This window comes from Lagopus muta, chromosome 12, assembly GCF_023343835.1.
Source record: "Lagopus muta isolate bLagMut1 chromosome 12, bLagMut1 primary, whole genome shotgun sequence".
NCBI classification, from domain to species: Eukaryota; Metazoa; Chordata; class Aves; order Galliformes; family Phasianidae; genus Lagopus; species Lagopus muta.
The window spans coordinates 8,722,919-8,748,234 of NC_064444.1; the positions used below are offsets into that span (position 1 = coordinate 8,722,919).

Genomic DNA, 25,316 nt, shown 5'->3' on the forward strand with positions numbered 1-25,316 from the left:
CTGGCTGGTCACCTGGATCTTGCTGCCCCAAAATGTGGAAGAAGAAAGAGGAGAACAAAACTGAGCCGGTGATGCAGCAGAGCAACAGCTGTTCAAAGCTGTCTGGCCTGGCACAGGGGTGAAGATCACTCAATCGTAGAATCATAGAATGGCTTACGTTGGACCTTAAAGATCACCTCGTTCCAACTCCCTTGGCAGTAGGGTTGCCCAGGGCCCCATCCAGCCAGGCTTTCAATGCCTGCAGACATGGGAGACATCCACAGCTTCTCTGGGCAGCCCATGCCAGTTCCTCACCACTCTCTGAGTAAATAATTTCTTCCTAACACCTAACCTAAATCTCCCCTATTGTAGTTTTAAGCCGTTCCCCCTTGTCCTGTCCCTACTAGATGATGTAAAAAGTTGTGCAACAGGGCAGCGCTTTCAGGAGAGAGACAGTTCGTGGTTACAAGGTTTCTTTAGATCGGCTTGCAATACCACAAACCACTTTTGCAGGTTACTTAGCTCCATTCAGCAGCCCTTGCTGACACATAAAATAAAGAGGATTTGTTACATCAGCCTAAGTCTGGCCCTGGAGTACCTTTACCTTGGGTTTCCTTTTTGTTCTGCTCAATCAAGGCTTTACCCAATTCTAGAAAAACCTGTTTTCTTTTGCCCCGTAAGAGTGATAGTTGCAGCATCTCAGCTGCGAGGGCAGTGAGCCTCACTGCAGTCCAGCAGCCGTGCCTGCATCTCATCTGCACTGAGACTAACGTGAGGTCTTCTTTCTTTCCCTCCAGATTTAACATCACAGCATAAGTAAGCTGGCTCTCGGAGCACAGAAGCAGTGTTGAGGAGATATGGCATGTCCAACAGTATGACTAGATAGACGCCTTCTGCAAAATCCTGCTTTCAAGTAACCAAGATATTTAATAGCTTTAAAAACATGACTGTTGGCAAAGTCTCCTTGTGCTCGGGTGAAGGTATCTATGTAGCTAGCAAAGTTCTAGTTGCTTCATGTATCCTGAGATAATTCGAAGGATGTACAGTTTTAATGACTGTCAAGGAGACATCGTGCAGGACCGCCTCAGATTAAGCGGGTGCGGGTAGGCGGGTCGCTCGCAGGCGCCGGAAGTCACAGCCGGAGGGCCGCGCCGTTTTCTGAGCGCAGCCGCAAGTTCGGCGCCGAACACGTCGGCTTCCGCGCTGCCCGCGGGCACGCGCCGCGAGACGGCGGCCGCCTCGGGAGGGCGCGCGCGCCCCCTGCCGCCCGGCGCGGCTCCGCGCGCCCCTCAGCCGGAAGGCGCTCTCCGGCCGAGGCGCGTGTCCGCCGGCGGCCGCCGTAGGGCGTGGAGCGGCGCTGCCATGGCGGCGGCTGGGCCGCCGGTGCTGCTGGGACTCTGCGATGCCGCCATGGCGGAGCCGTGCCGGGACGGCGGGGAGCCCCCGGGCTGGGCCACCAACAAGCTGGGCGGCCGCGCGGTACGGGGCGGGGGGCGCTGGCCCCGACGGGGCTCCGCGGCCCGGACCTCCCGCGGCGCTGAGCGCTGTGTGTGTTTCAGGACGCGCTGCCCTCCGTGCGCCCGGGCTGCCCCCGCTGCGGGGCGTGCGGCGCGGCGCTGGCGCACCTGGTGCAGGTGTACTGCCCGCTGGGCGAATCTCCCTTCCACCGCCTCGCCAACGTCTTCGCCTGCGCCGGCAGCGGCTGCCGAGGGCGGCCCCAGAGGTGAGGGTACGGGGCCGAGCGCGCGGGGCGGCAGGGAAGCGCCGTAACCCAGCGCGTTTTCTGTGTCCTCTCTCACATGTCGGCCCGAAGCTGGAAGGTGCTGCGCTCCCAGAGCTTGGAGGCACGAGGACGGGAGGCGCGGGGCTGCAGCTCGAAGCCGGCTGGTCAGGTACGGCCGGCGCTGCCCTGTAGCCTGGCTGACGGCGTTAGGCGCGGGGCTCAGGGGCTCCGAACGCGCCGCGTGCCTGGCGCTGCCCGTACCTGCGCGAGCGGCACGGCCGCACCCGCCCGCAGCCTCACATCCATGTGGTGCGGGGGTCGGGGCTCTGTGGTCAGGGCGGTGGTCGCGGTTACAGCGGGTAGGCGTAGGGCGATTGCAGGAGAAGCGTTTCTTCCACGCGAATGCTGCCAGGCAGGCAGAGTGCTGATTTAGCCGGGATATTTACACTGCGGTAGTTTGGTCCGTGGCAATGGCTTTATATTCCAGTTAAAATGGGGGAAATTTGTGTGATATCTCCGTATTCCATTCTTTGAGCTTAGCGCGGCGCAGTAACTGGTTCAGAGAAATACCTCCAAGCTGCGCCCTGCAGTCATGCCTGCAACAGGGGAATGGCGATGCAGCACATCAAGCAAACAGCCATTGCATTATTGCACCGTTTCCCGTCTGTTGTGGTTTTTTGCCATAAGTGTGCTGCTGTAAGAAGCAAACGTGGATATTCTGGTACCTGGTGTTGAGAGGGGATGGGCAACATAACACTAAGCACGAGATTAAGGTTTTCTTTCTCTTACTCTTTATAGCAGTGATACCACATCACTGTGGTCAGTTTGAAAATGTTTCTCTTCTCCCTCCCTTGCAGAAAGAAGAATGTAACTTTTCTGCAAAGGACTGGTGTGCTGAAGCAGACGACTGGGGAGGCTGCGATGGAGCAGAGTCTTCCACGTGTGCCCTTCAGATGTTGGGCCTCAACGCAGGGATGAGCAGCTCTGCATCTGGAGAAGCACAGTGTGTGTCACAGCTCCAAGAGCTTTGCTTGTCTGAAGCTGCAGATGTGTCAGGTTCCCTAAATACAGACCTCCTACCCAGGGAGGAGATGGGGACGGCCACTTCGGCTCCCGTGTTCCACTCCTATTACATTAGTGTTGTGGATGAGGCAGACTATGCTGGTTTCCTTGATACAGATCATGCAAATAAATTATTGAAAGAGTATCAGCAGAGAGAGGGTGTTGATCTGGAACATTTGATGTCAGAAAGGTAAGAACCCATTTTGAACCTCATGCTGAAGCTGAAGGGATTGTGTAGTTCAGTTTGTACTGAGTGTTGAACTAAGTGTAGTTCTCACTAGATCTGAATATGTTCATAACTGACTCCCTTCAGGCAGCAATTGTAGGACATTGCAGGAAATGCATTGCACCTGTTTTCTCCAGCTTGGAAACTTTGCGTTATACAGTGCTGCATTTATTTCTGAGTGACTGAGCAGCTGGAATCCCCTTGGAATCCAGACAGAGCAGTGTACCTTCAGTCTATGAAACCAAACCAGTGTGGTTTGAACAAAATCTTATGCTATGTTTTATGAGTTCATATTGTGACATTTGGACATTTGTCTTTTTTTTCCTTTATTCTGCTACAGATTTTGTTATTCTGGTTGCATTTTTAAGAGCTGAGGAGCTCAGGGATTTCAACTGGAGACTGGGATGAGGATTCCAGTTAGACTCAGGGTTTTTGATAAAAGAAGGGTCAAGGAAACAATTTCTGGGTGTAGGTACTGAAAGTATTTCTGATTTTGACATAGGTGACCACACCAAGCCTTAGGCATAAGCAGGTATCTGATGGATATGAATATCTTATCATAGTTTGAAACACTGTTGGCAACTGTTATGGGAACTGCTGAGTCACGGCCTGAACCTCTGATTGATCACCTGAGGTGAGCCATGAGTCAGCCAGAGGAGCACAGGTGAAGGCAATTCAGCTGTGCTGCCAGAAGGGGGGGAGCCTGGCTGCACCCCTCCTAGACCTATTGAAGAGCTGGCTACCAGAGGGGAAGGATCACTTCTGGAGATCACCTCTCTTGGTGTTTTGTGGTGAGCTCAGCCGAAGGGTAAGCTCTTCCACTTATTCTCTTTTTGTTATCATTGTTTATTTTGCCTAACTCTCTTGATTATATTGTGATTATAACATCTTGATATCTATTGATTATACAATTATATTGTGATTGATATCTATCGATTATACAGCAACAGATAGTGGACCTAGAGGCAGAATGTTCAGCTGCAAGCTGGAACAGTGACTGCATCTTAATTTAACGTTTGGTGTTTGTGTGTGTGTGTGTGTGCATACTATAACATGAGTATCTATTAATTGGAATTATGATTGCTTAAAGCATGCCTATTGTACTGAATTTGAACTTCTGGTTTGTTCCTTTTTCCTCTCATAGTTTTGCTGGTGAAAGTAATAATGAGAAGTATGAGAAGAGTGAAGTTAGAAGCGGGGACCACGCATTCCATAAATTTATGAAAAGAATATCTGTCTGTCCAGAGCAGATTTTAAGGTATGTTGATCAGCTGGTAGTAACAGGCAGAGACAGCATATAGATGGAGGCTGTCAGTAAATAGAAATAAACAATTTAATTGAATACATTTACTTATTTTTCTTAATTGAGAAATTTGCTAAGTTTTGATTACACACTTCCAACGCTATCTCCCCCTCTGAAGTTTTGTAATCTTATTGTTACTGCTTATGGCTCAGTCTTTGGGATGTTAGTGAAGTAAGAAATTACTCTTTTTAAAGTCTGAGGTCCTTTGCAGCTTGTGACTGTATCCAGTGACCATGCAGAATGGCTTGCTGTATAATCAAAGAATATTAGGATGTTATAATCACAAAATAAAAAAGAGAGTTAGGCAAAGTAGACTATAATAACAAAAGAGAATAAATAGAAGGCTTACCCCTATTGTGGACTCACCCCCAAAACACCAGCAGAGTGGATCTCCAGAAGAGATCCTTCCCCTCTGGTAGCCAGCTCTTCAATAGGTCTAGGAGGGGTGCAGCCAGGCTCCTGCCCTTCCGGCAGCACAGCTGAGTTGCCTTCACCTGTGCTCCTGTGGCTGACTCATGGCTCACCTCAGGCGATCAATCAGAGGTTCAGGCCGTGACTCAGCAGTTCCCGTACACTTGCTCTTCTAAGAGCAAAAGTAAGTTTAATCTCAGAGAAAACTCCTCCAAAATGGAGAAGCTATTTCTGAGTGAGAGTGTATCACAGTGTTCAAATCCTGACTTATTTGTAGTACCAGATAATACCCATCATTTTCATGAGTCGTACAAGGCATTAGTTCATAACTTCTTTAATCCCAAGAGTTGGATGCAACCTACCTGCTTGAGCTATCACACTATAGTGGCAGAACCTTTGTCTGCCAGATTTCCAGAACTAGGAGGAACTGGCAGCTTTTTGGTGAGGAGGCAAAGTTTGAGGGGCTGGTTATGCAGACAGGATGTTAGTCTGCATAACCAGCCATTAGTTAACTACCAAATATTATAAAGAACATTTACTAACACAAATAAATGTGCAAGTAACGTTTTAAGACAACTTTTTTTTTAAGAATCCCCCGCAGGTGTAGTTGGTATAATTGAGTCAAGTTTAGCAGGCTTTGGAGGTGTCAGTTTAAACCATTTACCCCCTTAGATCCATCTGTTTCCTTAAGACTTTGCAAGTGCTGACCTTTCACTGTCCCCTTTCCTATCTAATTTCTGTTGAGTGACTCATCTGAAGCATAGGCAGATGACTGGCTGCTAACAATGTTTGTGGATTTTTTTCCTAGTTACTTGAGATACAAAAAATAAATTTTTCTTTTTTTCTCTTAGATACTCTTGGGGTGGTCAGCCTTTGTTCATAACTTGTCCTCCAGCCAATTTTGACAGCAGTATTCCAGCCTGCAATAACTGTGGAAGCAACAGAATATTCGAGTTTCAGCTGATGCCAGCACTGGTCAGCATGCTGCGGGGTGATGCAGGTATTGACTTTGGGCCTAGCTGAATGAGTATTAGAAATATATTGGTAAGGTTCACTAAAGTGTAATTTGGATTGTTTCTTGCTAACCATAGGCACTGGTGTGCTTAACTGTACTGGTCATAGAATTACATAGGTTACAAATAGATGCATATATGCACCTAGATTATGGATATAATAATGTTTCCATTATAGATTTCACTAAGCAAATGGGAGCTCTTCCATTGGACTTCATGTGCTTCCTGGTGTACTTTTATAACAGCAGTGTAGGTAATGCTGTGACTTTCCCCTGCTAAAGGATCAAGGAGAAAGGGGGCATTGGAACTTGATGATCCTTGAGGTCCCTTCCAATCCAAGCCATTCAATGGTTCTATGAAACGCCTCAGAAAATAATAAATATTGCCATAAGGGATTGCAGGCACCTAAGAAACTCTTTGAAAATTCTCAATCATGCTTCTGTAAAATCTTTGAAGTAAGAAAATGTATATAGGAGGCTGAATATGGATAAATGAGTTCTGGATTGGAAGATTGAACTGCAGTGATAAGCAATGGCCACTAACTGAAGCATTCTTCTAATATATGACATACCTTTATTGTTTTGTTTTTAGATCTGTCTGTGGAATTTGGGACTGTTATAGTTTATACGTGTGAGCGAAGCTGTTGGCCAACAAATCATCAAAGCCCTCTGGAAGAGTTTGTATTTGTACAAGAAGACCCTGACCAGAAATTATTTAAATAAATTGTATTTCTCTACATAGATGGAAAGTCTGTTGTTTATTGTTTTGTTTTGGTTTTTTTGCTGCAGCTGAAAGTATGTGATCATGCATATGTGATCATGCAACAGAGTTCTCCTCAAATTTGGTGAAAAATGACATTCATTGGTTGGCATGGTGCTTATTTCCTAGAATAACTGACGTATATTAGCATGGCTGCGAAATGTGGCAACAAAAAACTTGCTTTGTTTAAAGAGGTAATTCTAAGTGGAGATTAGTTTGGGATTATTGTTATGTTTTTAAAAGCTTGAGGAAGAAAATAAAGGAAAGAGGCTGCCTAATTGCACTTAGTTATCCTGCTGGTGGTTGTCAATCAAGTGGGATCCAGTTATTAGAAACTACTAGCAGTGAGTAGCTTAATATAAGTATTTTAAAACAAATTACTTCATTTATATTGGTGACAGATGGGAAATTCAGTGGGCAGTCGATGAGAGCGCCTTGCAGTCTTCCAGCAATGAAGATTTTCTGTATGCTTTCACAGTGAGGGATGTTATGTTTGCTTGACTAGACGAGTTCTGATGGAGATCACATTGCAATGAGTGGAGAAAAGGTGAGAGTTTCTGCTAACGCTGTTCTTGCAGTTTTAATGGAGTCTTACTGGGGGCGTGATTTAAGTAAGCATCCTTCAAGCTTTTTGCTCAGGCTTTAATGTCACAGTACAAATAATCTACTGGAAGTGTTTTGGTTGGCTGGTTGGTTTTTTTTTTGGGGGGGGGGAGCAGGGACTGATGAAATGTTGTTTGCAAAACAGTTGCAAAACAGTTTTTCAGAGATAAATTATAGCTTCCCATGCCAGCTTTTAGAGCTGAGTGAGAGAATTTAGGTAAAAACCTCACTTCACACTTCTCAAAGCTTCCTCATTCCCTCTCAGTTGACACGTTTCCCAGCTGCAGCCAGGAGCTGGGTGCCTTATTTGTGGGTGCCGCGGCCAGAGGGGGCGGACTTTCAGTGAGGCCCCGCGTCTCCAGACCGTGGTACCGCCTCGAGTCGCTCCCGGGTCCCGTTGGCGCTCCGCCCGGGGAACGGCGGGCGCGGGGCTCGAACCGGCAATTCCCGGCTCTCCCGAGCTGCGGCGCCCCCCGCCGTCTACCTGTGCCGCTCGCCGCGGCGGGCTGCGGCCCTCCAAGCCGCCAGAGGGCGCTGCGGGACGGGCGGGCGGCCGCCGCTCTGGTCTCGCGCGGGCTCGCTGTCCGGAGCGCGGCCCGGCTGAGGAGAGCCGCGCGGCGCCGCTCTTTCCGCCCGTCGCTGTTTTTCGCCCGCCGTCATGTCTGCGCCCGCGTCCGGCCCCCTGGGCAGCGAGCTGGCGGAGGCCGTGGCCCAAGCGCGGCTCTTGGTGGTGGGGGCCGGAGGCATCGGCTGCGAGCTCCTCAAGGACCTGGTGCTCACCGGCTTCGGCAACATCGACGTGGTGCGGGCCGGGGCCGGGCCGGGTGTGGGGTCGGCGGCGCGAGGAGGGCCGCCGCGGCGAGGGGCGGGCAGGGGCCGGGGCCAGGCCGGGCGGGCGGGGCCGGGGGCGCTGGGCGGCGGGCATGGGGGCGCTGTGCACGGCGCTGTGGTGTGGCGCTGCCCCTCCCCGCCCGCATTGTCTGCGTGTTTTCAAACTGCTGAGCGCCCGCCAAAGCGGCCGGGCCGGGCGTTCGCCGCCGGGGGCCGGGCTCCGCACAAAGGGGAGCCGCCTCGGCCTCGAGCCCGCCTTCCTCGGCGGAGCGAGTGCCGTGGCGGCCGAACGGGCCTTCTTCGCCGCGGAGCTCGGGTCGCCCTGCCCTCCCCGGCCACCGCTCGGCGGAGGAGCGGCCGCGCCTCTCCCGGGGCCGGAGGTGCAAGCTGGAAGCGGTGATGCGCCGCCCCGCCACCCCTAGGCTGGCTTCGTGCGGCTTAATGGGCGCGGAACTTAGCGGGCGCTGATAGAGCCATGCTATTAGACGCTGAGCTGTAAAGCCGCCCGTGCCGCAAAGCCCGAGAGCTTCCCGCGCGCCGATGGTTTCGCTTTTGCTTCCTGAAGCTCTGCGAGCGTAGGAAGGGCGGAACTCAGCTGAGGGTGGCGCGGGGCGCGGGACAGAGAGAAACGGCCCGGCCTCGTGCCTTTATTCGGCTCTTAGAGAAGTTGAGAGATCTGCGTTCAGAACTTCACGTGAAGAGGCCGTGGGAGTGCGGGTTCAGGGCTGTTCTGCTGTCTGCTCATCGCTGCTTTGCCGGGAGCCGCTTCTGAGCGGTTCCTATGGCACGTGAGGAGTTTGTCCCTGCGTTCAGACCTGTTGAGCGAAGCTTATCAGAAGCGGCTTCTCTCAGCATTGCCAGCCGGCAGCAGAGCCCAGCTGCTTCTCGTTTGTACAGCTCAGGCTTTGCACTAAAATGGATTTGTAAGGCGTGCCGAAGTGTAATTCCAAATTGTCCTTTTGATTTGAGTCTGCCAGTGGGAGCCTACCAAATTTCAACACGGTATGAGTGAAACAAACACAAGAGTGGAAACGTGATATCTGTGCTGTTTTCTGTGCCTCCTTTTTTCTTTTCTACCTTATTCTGCCACTTCTGTGCACTCACAGTTCACTAACATACAGTTTAGTAATTTCTGGTTCTGCAGTTAGTCGTTAAGCATAGATCCCATTGGAGTCTGCTTGTTGTTTCCTTTAGTTAGATATTTTTTATAATTGTCTTTGGAGTCTGCTCCATTGGTTCCCATTACCTTAAGTATGTGTTGGATCAGAGCCATCCTCATTTAAAAATATGACTGTCTTATGTAATGGAGTAACATTTTGATAGCATATGGAATGGATAGGCAGAAGACAAGGTGAGAGCAGGAACAGAATTGTGCAAAGGGGCAATTTGATGTCAGTTGAAAAAAACTGTATGTCATTGTCTGTGGTATTATTGGGGATTGCCTTTGATTGTTACAGGTCAATGAACTCAAACGTCTGAGAATACTTGTTTGTGTATTTGTGTATTATTTATCTATTTATCTATTTATCACAGCATTAATATTAAAATATAAAAGCAGTTCTGAACAGGAGCACTTCAGAAACACAGAGCTTAACTAAATATACTTTGTTGAAAGTAGAACAAAATGTCAAAATACAAGTCTGTATTCAGAACACAGAAGTTTATTCTTAGGAAGTTCCTTTCCTTCTAACTTTGAAAAGTGAGAGCAGTGTAAAGTTGCTTTAGCTTGAGGACTGTCAAATTCAGATCATTCTCAGCTGAATTGTAGCTTTGGTTGGAGTCCAGTGGTGTCAAGTACTCTCTTTGGAGAAAAATTTCCATTACCTTTTCTGTCTTGGCAGTAGTGTTTGAGATCAGTTTTCATTTGCAGCTGATGTCAGTTAAGTCTCCAGTTAAAGGACTGAAGTCTTTCTAGACAGTTGAACATCAATAGATGAATGCACTCAGTTTCTCTCGAAGTTCCCAACCTTCATGGCTTTGGACTAAGCGGTCCATGTGGCTGTCATATGGGAAGGGAAGTGGAAGTGTGTTTTTGGGCAGATATCCCTTTTGATGGGGGTTACAAGAACACGAGTAGTTGGAGGACACAATGGGTAATACAGATTGACAGCCTCTACCTCCTCATACCTTTCTGAAACATCTTACTTTTTCTGTGCGCTCAGTATCAGCTGGTGCTTTTATGCAGCATTTAATTAAAACTCTTTGGCTAGTAGAGTGTTCAGCATGTTAAATTTTAATCCTTAAATTAAACAATTAAATATTTAAATAAATACTTCCTTCAGATAACATCAAGTTGGATCTTTGATCCTGTATGCACAGAGTCCTTCATGGGAAGTGCGTGACGTACTTTTACATTTATTCAAATTTGGGTCATGAAATTAAAAGCAAATGAAAGCACCTCTTGGCTGGTGTGTGTAACCTGAGCACTGAGCAGCACTGAGCAGTACCTCCATAGAGCCGAAAGTGTTCTGTGCTGAGTACGACAGCGTTAGCAGTGGGAGTTTGGGGGGGTACTGCGGGATCAGCAGAGCTGTCAGCTCACCCTCCCCGTTCCTGTTTAAGCACGTCAGGGACACGGGCAGACTTAACGTGAGTGTAAGTGACGAGTGGTGACAGCACAGGTAGGAATCAGTCCTCTCACTGTTGGATGTAAATCTGAGTTCCTGTGGGGCAGATTGTGATTATGAGGTTCTTGTGTCTGCATCAACAATTAGGAACATGGTTCTGAGGGGAATTAAAGTTATGACGTACTTCAAGGTCGTGCAGCATGAATATTTTGTGGTGTATGTTTTTAAACATCTTGATCACGTGATTCAATTTATTTTCTTTTCTAGGTGAATTTTATATTTTTCATACGCCCTTGCCTGGTGGCAGGCAGTAAAAGCCTGCCTTGTGCTGTATGCGTTAGGTGACAGCGCAGCCTCATGTCCTGCCAGCCACATTCACGTGAAGCTGGACACTCCTGTACGGCTTTCCTGCCCCGGCAACACAGGCAGGGGCTTTCCTGCGTGGTGCCACCGAGTCCTGTGGCATTTCTGGCGTCCGCTGTGCTCCTAATGCTTGCTTACTAAAGCCTTCATCCGGCAAGAGATAGAAGAGTCAGTTATTGACATTCCACCAAATGTTCTGCCTATGCATCTCAAAATTGATGTACATTTTTAGTAGGGATTGTCCAAAGAAAGGTTGTTGTCATATAGCTCTCAATATTTGAGGTGTGGTTCCACTGTTAATAAACGTTTAAATGAAGATCATTTATCCCTGAAGATTGTGGTGCTTCTACAGTTGTGCAAATGTAATACAAGCATGGAGGTCCAAGAAGGAGTCTGTACAGCTTTTGTGATTTAGTTAATCACATTTGATGGCTTTGTTCCTTTTATTTCTGCAGAAGTGAAATGGCTCTTTTTGTGTGTCTGTAGATTGATTTGGATACTATTGATGTCAGCAATCTCAACAGGCAGTTTTTGTTTCAGAAGAAACATGTTGGAAGATCAAAAGCGCAGGTGAGGAAAAAGTCAAAGCTCACGTTTTACTCGTTTGGTGTTATTTTGTGGACATTGTTAGAAACCTGTCACAGTTTTGTTGATGCTGCTGAGAGGTAAGTGGTGGTTGGCTGCTTGTGGCTGTCTCCAAGTTTCATTTAAAAGTATTAAAATCTCTAAGGTAGTCAATTTACTCAGTACTCAACTGGTACTGAGTCTCTTTAGAAAGAAGGAAGAAATAATAAGTGTTGTTTTTGTTTTTGTTTTGTTTTGTTTTTATTTCTAGGTTGCCAAGGAAAGCGTGTTACAGTTTTATCCAGAAGCTAATATTATAGCTTACCATGATAGCATCATGAAGTATGTTTGTTTTTAAGCTCTAATTACGTGTTCTGATTTGCAAGTACTGTTATTTAAATGCTGCAGTGGTGTGCTTTAAGGTACTTCACAAACCTTCCGCAATAAGGTAGCTGTAAATATGAGACTGCATTGCACTGAATGGGAGTGTGGATTTTGCATGAATTTTATTAAATTCTGGTAGCTGTAGTTATTTGCTTATGTCTCATTCTCACTTTATTAGCAACATTACTACTTGAGATTCTACGCTGTACGATTTCTTGATGTCATGAGTGATAATTAGAGGAAAAAAGTGTGAATGTTGAGTACTTGATTTAAAAAAAAAAAAAATTAAAACATCCAAAACTTTTGTCATGCGTAGGGCATAGAATCATGGAATGATTGGGGTTGAAAGGCAGGTGTAAATATTGCTCAGTTACCAAACTGTTAAGATCTAGTCCTTATGGTCCATAACAAGTCAGTGAAGTGCGAGATCATGTAGCTTTTCATTATAGTTATTTCCCAGCTATTAATGTGCATTTGTCCAGTTTTTACAAAAGGTCACACTCTCAATTAATGTTAAGGTTTCAGCTCTGATGTTGCGATCAGCCACTGAAACATTGGCTCATTGCATCCTTCTCCTAAAACTATAAAACCATTAATCCTGTTTACTTGCTTCTCTGTCATCTTTGCTGCTGCCTTATTTAAGTCAGAAAAATGCAATGTGAAGATGCTAAGGTGTCAGGATTTTCAAGTCCCTCATCTTGGCTTCTAAGGGTATGCAGGTACAATCAAAACCAATTGAGCTTTCCCACTGTAATGAGATATCAACAGTCTGATGAGCTGTGGTAATTGCAGTGTGCACATCTTACCCTCAGCTGGTGGTTTTTGAAGTCAATTATCAGAGATCATCCAATTTACTCATTAGGTCAGAGCAGTGTAGACACTTTTTTGCCTGCTTGTTTCATTGTCAAAGTGACAGCGATTGGAATAGCATCCTTCCAGTGACAGGTCATGCTTCTACCCAGCTTTAAAATGGTCTGAAGACAAATGGGTTGCTTAAGGGCTATTGGTAAATCTGTAGAGCGTGTAATCCGTACGTGAACATCAGTCTGCCCTTTCTGTGTGTGTTGTTTCTGTTGTGACATATCAACCAATAACTTTGATGTACCATTTTGAATATTGTTTTTCTTTTCTGTAGCCCTGACTATAACGTAGAGTTCTTCCGCCAGTTTACGTTGGTTATGAATGCTCTGGATAACAGAGGTGAAGTTTTCATTATGATTTTGCATTGAAGGTGAAAGTGCAGTTGCTTGTTCATGAGAACAGAACTCTGATGTGTTCTACTACTAGTTCTTGAGCAGTGTCAGTTAAATAAGTATCCTCTTAAGCCAGCTGTAGTTTAATGCTTTTGTGCACTGTTAAAACATTGAGAGCTTAGGCAGAACTGTTACAGGTGCTTTGAAAGTAAACAAGTCTGCTGTGTTACTGCTTTATGGAAACTGATTTGTATTTTGTGTAAATGCATAACTGTTAAATTGTCTGCTGTATTTGATAGCACCAGTATATTTTGTATCAGTTGGACAATGGGCTTTGTGAAAGAGGCGTAATGCTAATGTTAGTGAAATAAGGCAAATTCAGGACGAATGTGCGTGTAGGAGTCTGGCTTGTGTTTGTAGAAGTCAAACTTATTTCCACTTACTCAAATTTCTGTAAAACTTCTTGCTTTGCAGCTGCCCGTAACCATGTGAACAGGATGTGTCTGGCTGCTGATGTTCCTCTTATAGAGAGTGGAACTGCAGGCTACCTTGGTCAAGTAACAGTTATTAAGAAGGTCAGTTGTGTTCTACTCCTGTCACTTTAAGTTTAAATCATTGGCTATTTTGGACAACAGAGTTGGGTGTTGTGAGATAAAGTTACAGCTCATCTGATAGTAGTGCATTCTGTCGGTAGTCTCACGGTGTGACGAGTAAATATTTCGCTTTTCACCAGGGAGTGACAGAGTGTTATGAATGTCATCCTAAACCAACTCAGAAGACTTTTCCAGGCTGCACAATCCGTAACACTCCATCAGAACCTATCCATTGCATTGTGTGGGCCAAGTATTTGTTCAAGTAAGTCTTCTTTCCTTTTTTTCTTTCAAAATGGGGACTGTAACTCACTCTCTTTGTGTTGGTTTCTAAAACTACAGATTGAGAAATTAAGGACACAGGTTGAAAACTAATGTAGATAACAGCAGAAACCTCCAGTTGTTTGACTTTTTTGTGTTTTTTAAAATACACAGATAGCATGTCAGTTAGTACTTACGCCTTGTTCTGCTATCACAGAAAATAGGGCAGAATGACTTTAAAACAGAGTAAGGTTTGCTGGGATTGCGGAGATAGATGAACTATTGAGGGAGTCATATGCATCTCTTTTACTAAATTCATTTTCCTGTTGAGTTTTCTGCATGCTCCATGTTAAGTCTGCATGTGATGAATTCCAACAGTTTAAAATGCAGTGGATGAAGTAGCACTCTGATAGCAAGAATTCTAAAGTGCACATTTACCAATTACCAAATATTTCAGTATTCAATAAGACATGAGTAAAGTCTGGTGTTGTGTTGTTCTTAATTGCTGTACAGTCAGTTGTTTGGAGAAGAAGATGCTGATCAAGAAGTCTCTCCTGACAGAGCTGATCCTGAAGCTGCCTGTAAGTGTGATATAGATTGTACTTAGCCTGTTACTGAGACGTGTCAGAAATTAACTTCCTTCTGTCCATTTCTTGAAGTTATGGTTTAGCTCCATTTTCTTCTGAGAGGGTTCCACTTAAAGCGCTCATGAACAACATGAATTTAGGGTGTGCAAGCAGCAGATCACCTTTGTGTGCATCATACTTACTACTATGTATTAAAAGTCTGCAGTGATTTCAGTGCCGTTGGGTTTGGTTTTGGTTGGTTTTTGTTAGTTTGTTTTTAGTTAACTTGATGCACAGTGTATACTGAGAGCTTTGTGTGGCTCAGCATGCAAAAAACACTCTTCAAAATGCCAGTATTTTGAAAGTTTCAGTTGTCAGATTTGTAGCCCTTATGGGCAGCTAAAACGTTAATGAAATTATTACTTCAGCTGTTGCAAAAACCTCTTCATACAGTGTGAGATAGGTCTCTTGTCATTCATTAGTTGTCTTCAGTAAGAATGTGGGTAGAGCAGGTGTGAGGAGCAGTCAGTATGCTTTGTAATCGTGAAGTTGCAGTTCATGCATCCAGATTTGTGATAAATGATTTAGGTGAGTAAGTTTATATATATTCAGAGACTCCTATTCCCTCCGGAGCAAACTCTCTTTCCCATCTGCATGGAGAAGTGAAGTGAAAATTAAATATTACTGGTCTTTGCAGGACAACGTATTTTCCTGTGTATTGAATTTGATGGAGTACTTCCCTCCCTGCAGGTGGAAGATTTGCTTTCTAAACCAAGGACTGAAAACTGAGTGCTGTATGTAGTCACACTGCATTTTCCACTCCTAGCTGAGGGATTGCCAAACTGGAAAACAGGGGTCAAGTCTCAATTCTTCTAGTTTGAGACACTTCCATGTTCATCTGCATAGAAAAGATGCCTGTTTAGTGTGATGTTTTTGTAGCTATTCTGCATTTTTTTATATGAACAGTGGCCGTAGTCACTGCAGTGGTGAATAAGCATCTTTACTGCTTCTCCTCTTGGATTCTTTTAAGTGGTGAACTTGGGAGAGGGAGTTTAAAAAGAGCCTCAGACTCTCTGAACATCAGATAACGTTCATGTAATGAATGGTTCCTATGGGGCGTCCTTAATAAATTTCAGACTCTTAAGGGAGTGGCACATAAACTCATCTACAGCAACAGCTGAGGGAGTACTTGAAGGCAGCAAACATGCTGCTGCTTACTTGAAGGATCCCAGGGCAATCATAGGGAGGACTGAGCTGTGGCCTCATCTCTGTAGTGATCAAACTGTCAGTTGCTCTACTGCTGCTAAGAATCAGGGGACCTTCTATGGTATGTCGAGTGAAAGTAAGGGAAAGGAAACCGTGTCATGTGTCTTTAGGGTCCTTTGAAAGCATTGGCAAAACTGTGGACAGGCATATCTGGTGTACTCCATTGTGAATCTGCAGGTGGCACTCTTTTTTAAGGAAACTGAAGAAACTAAGATGTATTGCAGGAAAAAGGATGAAGATCCTGAAGTGGAAATGATAGAGATAAATGGTGATTAGAGGAGTCTCCAGTGCTGTTCAGCAGATGTGAAGAATTAAAAGTAGAAGAAAGTTTCACAATATAAAATGACTAGACAGGGTAAATATTGGTGCAGATAAATAAAAAGATGCATTGGAGAAGGGAAGGGAGAACATTCCCAAATTTGCATGTGAAATGGTGATTTTCTGAGTTGATTTTCTGCATGCAGTCAAGATTTTAATAGTTATCTGAAAATACCAACTTGATGCTTACTAGTAGCCAAGATAACAATTGCTGGAAGTGACTAGGAGAAAAAAATGGAAATTAAAAGCACCTGAAAGGATAGAATATTATCATATGGGGATGATCACAGGTAGGAAGCTGATAATCTGTCTTAAAATTCTAATGAGGCTAAAACTCTTAAGCCAGGAAAAAAGACAACTAAAAGGAGACTGTGAGAAATTTATGAACTCACAACACAGTGAGAAGAAAAGAAATAGGAAACAATTGCTTATTGTTTCTGCCAGTAAAAGAATTTGATGGCATTGAGTTGAACTAGTGAACTGTAGTTGTAGAAATGAACAATCACAGTTGCACTGTGTCTAATTTAGCTTTTATTGGGAATAGTAAAGCCATTTTATGGTGCTTGAATGATTTCGATCATTGACACTAGGAAATATTTGGATATGATTTCCTTTTTTTTCCTGTTAACTAACATTTTGTTAATGCTTTATTTATAGGGGAGCCAGCAGAAGCAGAAGCCAGAGCACGAGCATCAAATGAAGATGGTGAGATTAAACGTGTTTCAACCAAGGAGTGGGCTAAATCAACTGGATATGATCCAGTTAAGCTTTTTACCAAGGTACATTTTTTACCCCAATAAAACATCTTTATTTGAAGTGTATGAGAAGTTTAAAAGTTTGATCAAAATCCAGTTTGAACACTAAACGTTGAGCATCAATCATGCAGCTGTATTATGACTTGATCAATTTGCTGTTGTGTTGGTCTTTTGCAACATTTGCTTGTCTTATGGCATTCTGTTTGTGTCTATATGGACAACTTCAGCAGCTTGTCCATATTGTAAAACAACCCAGTGGAGTTGTTGTAATATGAGAAGGTAATCTCTTGAATTCTGTGGAAATTTCACTGCGCCTTATCACAACCTGTCTGAGGATCAGAAATATATAATTCATGCCCTGTATATAATCAGATGCTGGTATAAGAAAACATAAACTCTTAGGAGTTATGTTTCTAAGTAGTTGCAAAAAAAGAGGAAATGAGTATAGAATGTAGTGTTGATACATAGCAGTAATTTTCCTTGTGAGATTAATTTTCATATAGGTAACAGTATTGCAGGGGGTTAGTATACAAATGGCTGTAGTAATAGCTTCACATGGACCCACTGTTTGGATGACTGTTTCTTGATTTTGGTGTCCCCCAAATTAATGAGAACTGTCTACTTTCTGCACAAAGCATTGAGAGTTTTTTTATTGTGGAGTTTGGTTTTATATGTATTGTTTGAAATATTATCAAGGAGAAAAGCAAAAACTCATGAATCTAATGCTGTTTTTTCAGTTTCAAAGGAGATGAAAAAATAAAATATATCTTTTCCTCTTCTTCCTATTTTTTTTTTTTTTTAATGTTGCCTAGCTTTTCAAAGATGACATTAGATATTTGCTGACAATGGATAAGCTGTGGAGGAAAAGAAAGCCTCCAGTGCCACTGGATTGGGCTGAAGTACAAAATCAAGGTAATTGTTCTTTCTCCTGGTACGTACTTGTAAGTCACATTTCTTGTTTGTTAGTGCAGCTCTGTGACATGTACATTTTCTCACTTTCACAATTGGGTACTGATACTGAACACACTACTTCATAACTCCTGAAGATATTTTTTTCCTATAGAGAAAACATTTTTTTCTAAAAACTGTTTTGGAATTCTTGTTTTGAGTGATCAGTATTGGCTATGGAAAATTCCTATTTCACAGAATTACATGGCAGTTTACTCTAGGGGACCTTAGGGCACACATTGATACATTTTATCTAAAAGCTGAAAACCTACATTTGTTTTAACTTGTGCACATCTGTAGATGCCCTAAAGTATAGCTGTTAGTTGCAGTTTAAAACACAGACTTAAAAAAAAAAGTCAGGGCTGCTGTAGCTTAAGAGTACTGTTCTTCAGTTTAGAAAACATTTAATTTTGTTAAATCTGCAAATTCTTAGCTCTTTGAGAGAATTTTTTTTGAATTTATAAATATTCCTGGTATTATTTTTTTCTTTTCCTGAAGAGAAAAGTGTATCTGACCAACAAAATGAATCCTCAGTTTTGAAAGATCAGCAGGTTCTCGATGTCAAGAGCTATGCACACTTATTCTCAAAGAGTGTTGAAACCCTGAGACTTCACCTGGCTGAGAAAGGTGATGGAGCAGAGCTTATATGGGATAAGGTTAGTTTACCTCATAGATAAGAAACTTACATTCTGTGTTCTTAATACAAATGTTGGAGTGATTAAGTTTAATTACAGCGTAGTGCTGCTAAGGACAAAAATGGCTGACACATCACTAAAAGCATGTGCTGTAAGTAAACAAATGCATACCTTAGGTACTTCATATGTCATTGAATTTATCAATTAAGTATTGTGATGTAAAATAATTTACCAACTTTGAAAAGCACAAATTAAGAAGCAGGTGCCATATTTTCATTTTGAAAATATTTTAATAATGCCACTCCATTTTTCCTTTGTAGCTTTCTCTAAAACATGTTCTTGCACAGTAGTTTGTAGCTAGAGTTGGACATAATTAGCTCTGACAGTAGATATGAGGCATATTGCAAGTTCTGCAGAAGAAAAACAAGAAGCAGGGAATTCTTCTTCAGTCCCAGAGGCAGTGTGAGCTTCCTGTGGTCCGTTGTCACCTGACGTAAGAAAAAAATGCAGTGTGTCAGTTGGGAGGGAGTGACAACCAAAACAGAAAAACAGTGTTGCAACAGCTGATGAAAATACTTGTTGTTTGTGAAATACCAGTGTTTGAAACCAAGCATAAAACACTGTAAGGTTTATTATTTAGACATTATTTTGAACATGAAAAGGCATTTTATTAATATACTAATGCAGTATTAAAATACTAAATACATTTTCTAAACATGTTTTTAAAGTACTGCTGCTCTGTTTAAACATAGTATTTAGATGAGGAAATATACATACTTTGAAATGGAATATTTTACAGACTTTTTTATGTTGCAAAGTTTTTCCAGTGTGTAATCTGATTTTTAAATGCACTTTCCATTAACTTCTTGTCAGGATGACCCTTCTGCAATGGATTTTGTCACTTCTGCTGCAAACCTCAGGATGCATGTTTTCAGTATGAATATGAAGAGCAGATTTGATATCAAGTGTAAGAGTTAAAATATAATGCTTTATTTAATAACCTAAACTTCTACATTCCGTTTGCTGTTAAAAATCCATGCACTCTTGCTTCTTTTGCAGCAATGGCAGGAAATATTATCCCAGCTATAGCTACTACTAATGCAATAATAGCTGGTCTGATAGTGTTGGAGGGTTTGAAGATTTTATCGGGAAAAATAGATCAGTGTAGAACGGTAAGTGGGAATAAGACACTTCTCTTTCTTGTTATTCATTATTTATTCAACAGTCATGTTTAACTTTCTTTTATTAGTGTGTAGTTTTACTCCATGTCACTTTTTGTTTCAGTAATTCTGAATGTGTTAGGAACATTCACCCACCACAGAAAGAAAAGTAGAGGTCTTGAGGATTGTGGAGTTTCATCTGATTTCATGAAAATTGGCTGGTGGATAAGAGAAAGAACCAGACTGACAGCACTTGAAACATGTTACAGCTCTGTTTGACAGTAGCTGGTTAGTCAGCACAGGTGTCATTGTGGCCTGGCTGTAATACACACTTTCTCCTGTTTAGTAGGCATGTCAAAGAGGATTAGGGAACAAGACAACCTGGGATTCTTAAGAGAACAAATCTGTAGGGAAACAGATTTTATGAGTGCTTTACTTACAGAATAACTTGTTTCATTCTTGTCTGTCTTCAAGATTTTTTTGAACAAGCAGCCAAATCCCAAAAAGAAGCTATTGGTTCCTTGTGCTTTGGATCCACCAAATCCTAACTGTTACGTATGTGCAAGTAAGCCAGAAGTGACTGTGAGACTTAATGTACACAAAGTTACTGTGCTAACACTCCAGGACAAGGTAAATCTTGAATATTAGCTATGGCTTTTGCTTTGATTCCAGTTCTGTACATTATTAAAGATTTTGTTCAATATATTTTGACTGAAATATATTGAACTGAAATATGACTTTGTCATATTTGCTCTGCTCTTTGTATTTTTCTCAGGTGAAAGAAAAGCTAGATTAGCCAGTATGCATCTTACTTGTGTGTCCTTGTATATCTTGTGAAAGAATGTATTTTGTCTTTTAAATTTCTATTCTTAACTAACAGGAAAAAAAACCAACATTTCATTTGAATAGTTCAGTAGCTATATTACAGTTCTGTAGTAGCAACTGATTTCTAAAGCTACCATTTTATGAAAGAAGTATTTAAAAAATCAAATCAGCGCATCATCTGAACTTGTAAAGGTGAGATCACAGGTGTCATAGACATCATTTTTTTAGATCCTGAGATTTCAGGTAACAAAATGATAGGTTTTTGGGGTTTTTGTTTTGTTTTGTTTTTTTTGTTTTGTTTTGTTTTTTTTTCCATGAGAAAGAAGAAACAAAGTTTAGGCTTTTAGCAAATGCTGGAACATGGGCCAGGATAGGAAAAACTGTAATTCAAGGTTATTTGTCTTATGAACATTATAAAAGCAGATATTGATTATATAATCAATCTTTTCAGATAGTGAAAGAAAAATTTGCTATGGTAGCACCAGATGTACAGATAGATGATGGAAAGGGAACCATTCTTATCTCTTCAGAAGAAGGAGAAACAGAAGGTATGTGTACTGAAGCTTTTTAGATAAAAGTAGATAAAAACTGGGAAGAAATTAAAATACAAGGAATTGTAAGTGGTTTAGTGCTCAGCCTGTAGACTAATAATCGAAGAGAACTGGATTTGCAGGTATGTAAGTGGCTTAAGAGTAGCTAGTGGTGTTGTCTAGCTGTGTATACTGGTCTGCTTTCCCATATCAAGTACTTTCACCTGGAGCATCATGATTCCACTCAGGAATCTGGTATTCAGCTGTAAAAATGCAGCAGTTATCTTCCCCTGTTGGTAGTCCTTTTCACTTTCTTATTTGTGTTATCTTCATGTTCCTTGTAAGCCCTATTGCAGTACCCATATTATCTCCAGAAGATGTTCCTATTCATAATAATAGTTACGTGAACATGACACTTGAGACATAGATAACTCAAAATCTGTAGTTTTAACTTCAGGTTTAAATGTAAACTTTTACTTTCAATTCAGATGTAAGTATTAATGTTCACTTTATAGGTTAAACTTCTGGAATACGTATTTTTAATAGTAAAAACAGTCTTTATGTAAATAGCTGTACACACCACTGTGTTTTGCTATTTTTCTAGCAAATAACCACAGGAAATTATCAGACTTTGGAATTCGAAATGGCACTCGACTACAAGCAGATGATTTCCTCCAGGATTATACTCTGTTAATCAATGTGCTTCATAGGTAAGAATTCTGAAATAATTACTTTTTTGTATATGTATAGAATTCCACAGCGAGTTTCCAGTTATGAATTTTAAATTTGTGAATAAAGCTAAAACATTTAGTTGCTTATATAATGAAATTAAAGGTGTTTTTTTTTTTTTAATAAATGGATATAGTTCAGTGTGTTAGATTTCTTAATTTCTATTTTATTACAAAAGTAATTGGTAAGATTTTATCTGAACAGTTTGCTCATTAAGTAACATAAGAATTGTGCAAAGCTAGATTTGCTTTTAGAGCAGCTAGAAGGTGAGAAACAGCTGCGTAAAACCAGATAAAGACCTGCTGAAGTAGTAATTCATTTATCTGTGTTCAGATATGGTAATGCAAAGAGAAGTCACTTTGAAATAATTCGTGTGCATTTAACTTTGGGTAAGTAATACACTCATTGTATGGAGTAAATCAACACACTGCAATTTCGGTGCAAATGAAAATGTTGAGATTGAGGAAGAAAAGTAATCTAGGGTAGTGATGATTTCCTTTCTTTCCTGAGCATTTTATGGCATGGCATTGGCGGGGGAACAAATTCACAAACAGACAAAGCACAAATTATAGAGGAGGGATGAACAGATTTTCCTTCTTTTGAGTATATTTTCCTTACTTTGTCCCAGTTGGAGGGACTCTGATAATTTGAATGATACATTTTGTTTGTGGAAAAGGCAGTGTTTCTGTTGTTCAGAACTGTATACGTTTTTTCTGCAGTGAAGACCTAGAAAAAGATGTGGAATTTGAAGTTGTGGGCGACACCCCTGAAAAAGTTGGCCCTAAACCATCAGAACCAACATCCAAAAACATTACCAATGGTAGTGATGACGGAGCACAACCTTCAACATCAACAGGTAAATAGCAGTCAATATTAAACAAAGTGAAATAGCCTTTCAGTCCAATTAAAATACTTGAATTTTATGACTTAACTTTGCCAATATGAAGTGAAAGACACTCGAATTGCCCCTGTATAAATATAATATTAAGCGGTAAAAATGCATAGACTGTTTCAAAGGTTTGTAGTAAATACAACTTACTATATTATTACATTATTTAACTTGGAGGTGCTTGAGGGAGATTGTCAACTGAAACACACTGTCTGCATGGTGATTCAAATACAGTTAATTTGTTAATATACCCTATTGTGTGACAAAAAAGAATCAAGTTTGTTGATTTCTCCTTACAGATTAAAAGTTACTGTGTGGGTCTCTTTGATCACATTTTATTCTGTTAATTTAAGAAGATGTCTTTTTAAATCTGCTTAAAAAGAATTATTTTTCACCTGCTGAGTGAAGGCATGGCAAAAAAAAAAGAAGTATTTGCTACCCAAAAAGTGCCACCATGACTTTTGTAATACAGGGTATTCTTTTGAATATGCCCACAATAGCTGAACTCAAATACAAGATGTGTAGGCAGTAAAAGCTGATGTACTGGAAACACTGTAGTGTTTTAGTGATATCTGTAGTTCCATCCTAAGCTTTTGGATTATGTTCATTTACCTGTCAGAGAGTCCTACTTCAGACACAGAAGTGTGTAGTCAGTTGCATCTTGTGTTTTGTTTCATGAAAGATTAAATGAGTACTGATGTAGGTTCAAATTAAGTACAAAACAACCCCTCTGCCCCAGATAGCATTAGAAACTAGCACAAAATTAATTTTTAAGGTGAGTTTCTTCTTGAAGTCCACCACATGTCCTGAAAGTTCATGTTTGGTTCTAGTTTCCCTTCTTTACGCCATCCATTGTTATCCATTAGCTCTTTCAAGTCTGCCACTCCACCCTTTCTGTACGTTTTCTCTCTCGTAGAGCATGGTTTCTAGTGGAGAGTGTTATTGAATGCACTAGCCAGAGGTGAGGCTGGACTACAGCTTTGTGTTTGTTTAAAGGTTCTTAAAGACTCTAGCAGATAGCATGCAATTCTTCTACTTCATATATGCAAAAAATTGTGCTAATGCATTCGCATTAGCTAATGTGGGAATTCCTAAAAATATGGGAATATTTGAGTTATTGAAATGTTTTCCATACCTCTAATGAAAAGGGAATAGCCATGTGACTAGCATATTTGACAGGTTGTGGAGAAATTCAAAAGATTCTTGCCGTTTGTTGACAGAGATTATGGATAAAGAATGATCCGAGATGTATTTGTTATGTGAGGGGCATTCTGTATGCGCTTTCTTTTGAGAGCAGACTGTCCTTACAGTACCCATGGGAATAAAAAATACGTATTTTGCAGCTCCAGATCAAGATGATCTATTTATAATTGATTCTGAAGATGAAGGCCATTCAGGTAATGCTGATGATACGGAAAATAAGAGCCGCAAGAGAAAACTAGAAGATAAAGAGTGCGTCAGTACAAAGAGAGTGCGTACGGAGCAGACAGAAGAGCAAGATGAAATTATAGCATTAGACTGAACATGCAGATGTTGTTTGACAAAATGATTGAGTCCATGTAATGCAGCAACAGCATATTATTTGGGGATGTGAAAAATGTCCAGAACTAGACTAATTGTAAGGCTTTTGTTCTGAGGAAATACCAAACCATTGGCTTAAATAATTTTTGTCTGTTTCTCTTGATGATAAAGCTGTCATCTCAATAGAGTCTTCTAGAAGTTTTTCCATATTGAATTCCATATATTAAATGTAGTAGAAACATAGTTTTTAAATACTTGCAGATAAGTATTTACTTAAACAGTCATGAAAATAAGCATGTTATTTTTGTGTAAATACCTTATAAGTATAACTCAGTAGGACAAAAAAACCTACTCTGCTTTAGTAAAGGGTCATCACTTGATGCCCAGACTTGTAAGTACCTAAATTTTTCTTTTGCTTGAAGAAAAGTATTTTTAGTCTAGTCCTAAACATTTTTCATACCCTGAACAAGGAGAGAATTCACTAAAGCAAATTAGTGCCATGTTTTAACAGTGTTCTTAAACTTTAACTGGCACTGTGTACATTACTGTAAAACTGTTAATTTACTCAAGTTTTTCAGCTCGTACTGCCTGGTATGTCAATGTAAGAAGCAAATTTTTTGTGTATTGTTACAGTTTCTGGTTATTTATATTTGATGTTTTGTAAACTCAGATACTACTACTACACTGTACATCTGACGGACCAAATAAATGACATCTGAAGTACTTGCTATATATGCTTGCACAGTCCAAGTTTATGCTGATTTATGGGATTTTAAAATGTATAGCCTTCAAAAATTACTGTACTATTTTCATTTTTCTAAACATAACCTAGTAGTACAGAACTTGAGCTTCACTTGTTTGAGGTGAAAGGGGAATTTTTTTTTAATAAAACCTTTGTGAATGTTTTTTTTTTCCTTGGACACTTATTGGGTTTTTCAGTTGGAGCACTTGCATCACCACACGCGTGCTTTCAGCACCTCGTGCCTTCCGAAAGAGAAAGCACTGGGCTTCTATGTGCTATACTTTGTGCTTATGGCAAAAGTGCAGCCTTTAGGAACAGTGTCTTAAAGCTTACTGCATTTGTTGACATGTTTTAGTAGCTCTCTGTACTATCAGTGTTGATTCTTAAAACATGGTAATTTGCCATTTCTGTCACTGCACTGAAATTTCTTGCTAGCTTTGTGTTAATGAACCAGAACAGCTTCTATTCATAGATAAGTACTCAGTGGCAGCCTTACGAAGTAGAGAAATACAGTGGACAGGATTTATTTTGTTGCAGCTTATAAACTGACTGCATTTTTAACAAGATGTGAACCATGTAATGAATGTAAAAACCAAACAT

The 25,316-nt window shown here is 41.5% G+C and overlaps 2 protein-coding genes across 4 annotated transcripts; both read left to right on the top strand.

Annotated features, from left to right (window-relative positions):
- The first annotated feature begins 1,309 nt into the window (after positions 1 to 1,309).
- On the top strand, positions 1,310 to 6,457 carry PDCD2L (programmed cell death 2 like). 2 transcript variants are annotated; one of them, XM_048958686.1, is made up of 7 exons: positions 1,310 to 1,458; positions 1,539 to 1,702; positions 1,793 to 1,871; positions 2,560 to 2,954; positions 4,135 to 4,248; positions 5,556 to 5,704; positions 6,309 to 6,457. In XM_048958686.1, exons 1-7 carry the CDS (start codon positions 1,342 to 1,344, stop codon positions 6,437 to 6,439), a joined length of 1,149 nt encoding a protein of 382 aa, XP_048814643.1. In that variant the 5' UTR covers positions 1,310 to 1,341; the 3' UTR covers positions 6,440 to 6,457. The 2 variants fall into 2 exon arrangements, with proteins under 2 accessions (XP_048814643.1, XP_048814644.1); XM_048958687.1 differs by lacking the exon at positions 4,135 to 4,248.
- Positions 6,458 to 7,642: 1,185 nt separating this feature from the next.
- UBA2 (ubiquitin like modifier activating enzyme 2) lies at positions 7,643 to 24,706 on the top strand. Of its 2 annotated transcripts, XM_048958653.1 has the most exons (17): positions 7,643 to 7,881; positions 11,327 to 11,410; positions 11,676 to 11,746; positions 12,924 to 12,988; positions 13,456 to 13,556; positions 13,715 to 13,836; positions 14,346 to 14,413; positions 16,640 to 16,761; positions 17,550 to 17,649; positions 18,184 to 18,341; positions 19,194 to 19,287; positions 19,380 to 19,492; positions 19,955 to 20,110; positions 20,757 to 20,853; positions 21,440 to 21,545; positions 22,284 to 22,420; positions 23,797 to 24,706. In XM_048958653.1, exons 1-17 carry the CDS (start codon positions 7,738 to 7,740, stop codon positions 23,973 to 23,975), a joined length of 1,917 nt encoding a protein of 638 aa, XP_048814610.1. In that variant the 5' UTR covers positions 7,643 to 7,737; the 3' UTR covers positions 23,976 to 24,706. The 2 variants fall into 2 exon arrangements, with proteins under 2 accessions (XP_048814610.1, XP_048814611.1); XM_048958654.1 differs by lacking the exons at positions 7,643 to 7,881; positions 11,676 to 11,746 and having other exon boundaries at positions 8,016 to 11,410.
- The last annotated feature ends 610 nt before the right edge of the window (positions 24,707 to 25,316 follow it).